The sequence below is a fragment of the Dromaius novaehollandiae genome, unplaced genomic scaffold, assembly GCF_036370855.1.
Source record: "Dromaius novaehollandiae isolate bDroNov1 unplaced genomic scaffold, bDroNov1.hap1 HAP1_SCAFFOLD_31, whole genome shotgun sequence".
In the NCBI taxonomy this organism is placed as follows: Eukaryota; Metazoa; Chordata; class Aves; order Casuariiformes; family Dromaiidae; genus Dromaius; species Dromaius novaehollandiae.
This window is the reverse complement of record NW_026991289.1, coordinates 3,415,629-3,419,248: the sequence shown is the minus strand read 5'-3', so window position 1 is coordinate 3,419,248 and position 3,620 is coordinate 3,415,629. Positions and strand designations below refer to the sequence as shown.

The following is a 3,620-nucleotide window of genomic DNA, read 5'->3' as shown; positions in this document are numbered from 1 at the left end:
GGCCCACCACAGAAACAGCGTTCTTGTTCGAAGAGGCCCACCGCAAAAACAGCGTTCTTGTTCGAAGAGAGCCACCAGGACAAGTGCTGAAAAAATCCAGCAAATTCTCTATTTCCCAGGCAACTGGCAGATGGAAACCCTGCCTCACACACTGATAAAACCGGTGAGTTTTACCCCAGCTCAGAGCTGGGACCACGGCAGAAGCAGGCTCCGAGCGCTCCTCTTCTCTGGGGGCTTCCCGCCACCTTCACAGCTTTTTGCAGCACGTCGGAGCCAGGGAGCAGATCCAAGGCGCAGTGAGACAAAAGCCTGAGCCCCCCGACCTGCCCCCAGGTGCCCACCTGCACCCCGCAGCGCCCGAGCACCCAAACAGGGCGGGTTTAGCCTCGAGCGGGGTGTCGGGTGCTGCTGCTCCCGGGCTGTGGGAGCCGAGGGGACTTGGCGGCGTCCCGGGAGCTGCAGCGAGGAGACGGCAGGTGCTCGGGCGGGCTGGGCCCCGCTGCCTGTGCCGCCGGGTCTGGCTGCGGCCCCTCGCTTACCAGGACGGAGCGCTTAAATGGCGGCATTGCTTCCTGCAAAGCCAAGAGAGGAAAAAAATCAATAAAGGCAGAGGTGTGGGGGACGGGGGGTACCCCCGCACCCCCGTGCACTCCCTGTCCTGCAGGTCCCGGCCCCACGTTGCCGTCCCCCACGGGAGCTGCGCTGCGGGGCTAAATCCCCCCTCCCGGAGGCAGGGGAGCAGGCAGAAGCCCCCGAGGACCCAGCCGCAGCGCCCGGCCGGCCGGCAGCCCCATGGTGGGTGCCAGCCTGGTATCGCGCCGGGCCGGGGCCCCCCGCCCTGCTCCCAGCACCCGCTCTGACCCATTCCGGAGCTGCTGGATGTCCCGTCGTGGCCTGTGAGAGAGGAGCGGCAGTGAGCCCCGGCCCCGTGCCAGTGGCATTGCGGGCCCCGCACCAGCCGCGGGCAAAGCCGGGCCAGGGCAGAGCCCGCTGGGCCAGAACCCGGCCCTGGAGCCGCCTCACAGGCGCCAGGAGCAGAGGGCAGCGCCCGGGCGCCTCAGCCTCCAGCGGCGGGACGCCAACCCTTTCCCTGCCCTGCAGCCGGGGAAAAGCTGTGGGGCACGGAAGAGGGGAGATTGGGGCAGGCGGGGGACGGGATGCGCCAGCCCCGCGGCTGCCAGAAACCAGAGAGCAAATGCTGCCCCGCTGCCAGGCACGGCCTGGAACGGCGCGGCCCCGGCACTCACCTTTGGCGATCGCGTACCCCTGCTCCTTCCTCCCTGCGGGAAGAAAGAGGCATCAGGCCACGCGGCCCCTCACGGCCCGGCTCTGCTCCGGCCCCAGGGCTCCGGCTCGAGCCCCTTCTCCTCCCGGCCTCCCTCCCACCGCCTCCTCGGCCCTGGAGCTTTACCCCATCTGCTCTTCCAGACCGCGATGACAACCACCACAGCGATGACCGCCCCAAGGACAACGGGCAGCAGGGAGCTCGGCGGCTCTGGAAGAGAGTGGGGCCGGGAGCAGGGGCTGGGAGCTGCCCCCAGCAGGCACTCCGCGAGCTCTGGCCACCCGCGCTCACCCCAGGAGAAGAGGCCGGGCTCCGGCAGGCTGGCATGCTCCATGCAGCACTGGTACTCGTGCTTCTCTGCGGGGAGGCCCTCAATGCTGGCCCAGGCATGGTAGGTGCCGTCGCCATTGGGCGTGACGCTGCCCCGCTTGGTCTCCTGGGCTTGGACGCGGCCCTTTTTCAGCCAGCTGATGCTGATGGGCCGCGGGTAGAAGCCGTGAGCCCGGCACGACAGGGTCACGAAGCCGTGGCTCTCCTTGGCCGACACTCTCACCGTGGGGCGCTCTGGGGAGACGGCGCGAGGGAGGGAGGTCAGGCAGCTGGCGCCCAGGCCCGGATGCACACGCTGCACCGCGCCGCCAGCAGCACCCTCGGGCGCCCGGGCCCAGCGCCAAGCCCAGGGCCCGTCCCTGTGTCCGGGGGGTCCCGCCTCGCCCTCACCAGCGCGGCCCTCCCGTGCTCCACGTATCTCCGCAGCCCCTCGATGCAGCTGTTCTCCAGGTAGTGCTTCCAGCGCTCAGGCTCATTCTCAGCCTCCCACTTCCTCTTCGTGATTAGCGCAGCAGCATCCGCTGTGACGAATGTCAGCGTGTCCTTGTCGAAGGCGATGAAGTCCTTCCCGTCGTAGCCAAGCTGCATAAACCCCCGGGTCCCGCCATCCTCCAGGAGGTCACAGCCGTACGTGCGCTGCACAGTGTGATACCCTGAGACACAAGCAGGGAGACGGGGGCTCAGGGGCAGCAGAGGGGCTCGGACCCGGCACCCAGCGCAGGGCCGGGGGCACCCCAGCCCCGCAGCCCCCAGCGCTGACGGCGAGCGGCTGCCGCCGGGAGCCCCGGCCCGGCCCCTGGAGCCCCGGCCCGTGCTCACCCCCACTCTGGTTGTAGCGCTTCTGCAGCGTGTCCAGGTACACACGGAAAGTCTCCTGACAGTCCTGATTGATCCGGGTCTCCTCGTCCCAGTGGTCCTGACCCTCCTGCTCCATCCAGGCCGCGCCCGGCACCACTCTCTGCATCTCGCTGTCGTAGCGAGTGATGAGCTCTCCGTCCACGTAGCCCACGGAGATGAAGGCGGGCAGCCCCGGGCTGGGCTCCGTCACGGTGGTGTTGAAGTAGCGCAGGGAGTGGGGGCCTGCAGGGACACGGGGTGCAGTGAGGGGCCGGGGGGGCACATTGGGGGGCATCTGGGGAATCAAGATGTCCTGGGGGGACAAGACGGGCGGGTCGGGGGGGCAGCATGTCCCAGGGTTCAGGTTGGGGGGGCAGCACGTCCTGGGGGAGCAGGTTGGGGGGCTCCGGGGGGGCAGCACATCCCGGGGGTGTCCAGGGGGGTAGCATGTCCCGGGGGGCAGGTCGGGGGGGCAGCACCACCCGGGGGCGGTTACAGACCGGTCCGTGGGGCCGCTGACGGGGAGCCCAGCGGCAAGGGGGGGCAGAGGGGGGCCGGGGTCCCCGCCCGCACTCACCACTCGCCGCCGCCCCCCTGCAGCAGCGCCAGCGCCAGCAGCAGCCCCGGCCCCATCGCCCGCCCCGCTCCGGCCTCCTCGCTGCCATTGCTGCCGCCCTCACACAGCGCCAAAGCCCACGGGTGCCATGCCCCCGCGCCGCCATTGGCTCCGCTGCGGCGCACCGCCATTGGCTGCGCTCTGTCCCACCCGCCAATAGCAGCTCGCGTCGACCCAGGCGTCACCAGGCGCTGGGCAGATCCCGGCGCGGCAGGTTGGGAGAAGCGACAGCAAGGGCGCGCGCGGAGGTCGCTGCGCAGGGCCGAGCTGCGGCTCCCGCCCCGCCTTGTCGCGCAGCCATTGGCCCCGCCGGCGGCCGCCCGCCAATGGCGTGGCGCGGCAGTGGTGACGCCACCGGGCACCGGGCAGATCTCTGCGGAGCGCGTGGTGGGCGGGAGCGCGGAGGCGATGTGGGAGGACGAGGACGATGTGGGGATGGAGATGATGTGGGGACGGGGACACTGGGGGGACGGGGATGATGTGGGGATGGGGATGATGTGGGGACGGGGACGCTGGGGGGACGGGGATGATGTGGGGATGGGGATGATGTGG

The 3,620-nt window shown here is 70.3% G+C and overlaps 1 protein-coding gene across 1 annotated transcript; it reads right to left on the bottom strand.

Annotated features, from left to right (window-relative positions):
* Positions 1-552: 552 nt before the first annotated feature.
* LOC135325554 (class I histocompatibility antigen, F10 alpha chain-like) lies at positions 553-3,199 on the bottom strand. The gene is made up of 7 exons (XM_064503666.1): positions 3,030-3,199; positions 2,435-2,835; positions 1,992-2,268; positions 1,577-1,851; positions 1,412-1,495; positions 1,248-1,280; positions 553-572 (listed from the first exon to the last, which is right to left on the bottom strand). Exons 1-7 carry the CDS (start codon positions 3,197-3,199, stop codon positions 553-555), a joined length of 1,260 nt encoding a protein of 419 aa, XP_064359736.1.
* Positions 3,200-3,620: the final 421 nt, after the last annotated feature.

Coding starts and splice junctions, on each gene's coding strand:
- LOC135325554 (XM_064503666.1), bottom strand. CDS start 3,199: ATGGCGGTGCGCCGCAGCGGAGCCAATGGCGGCGCGGGGGCATGGCAC. Junction 2,836..3,029: donor CAGGGGGGCGGCGGCGAGTG/GTGAGTGCGGGC, acceptor CTGCTCCCCCAG/GACGTGCTGCCCCCCCAACC. Junction 1,852..1,991: donor GCGCTGGTGAGGGCGAGGCG/GGACCCCCCGGA, acceptor CGCCGTCTCCCC/AGAGCGCCCCACGGTGAGAG.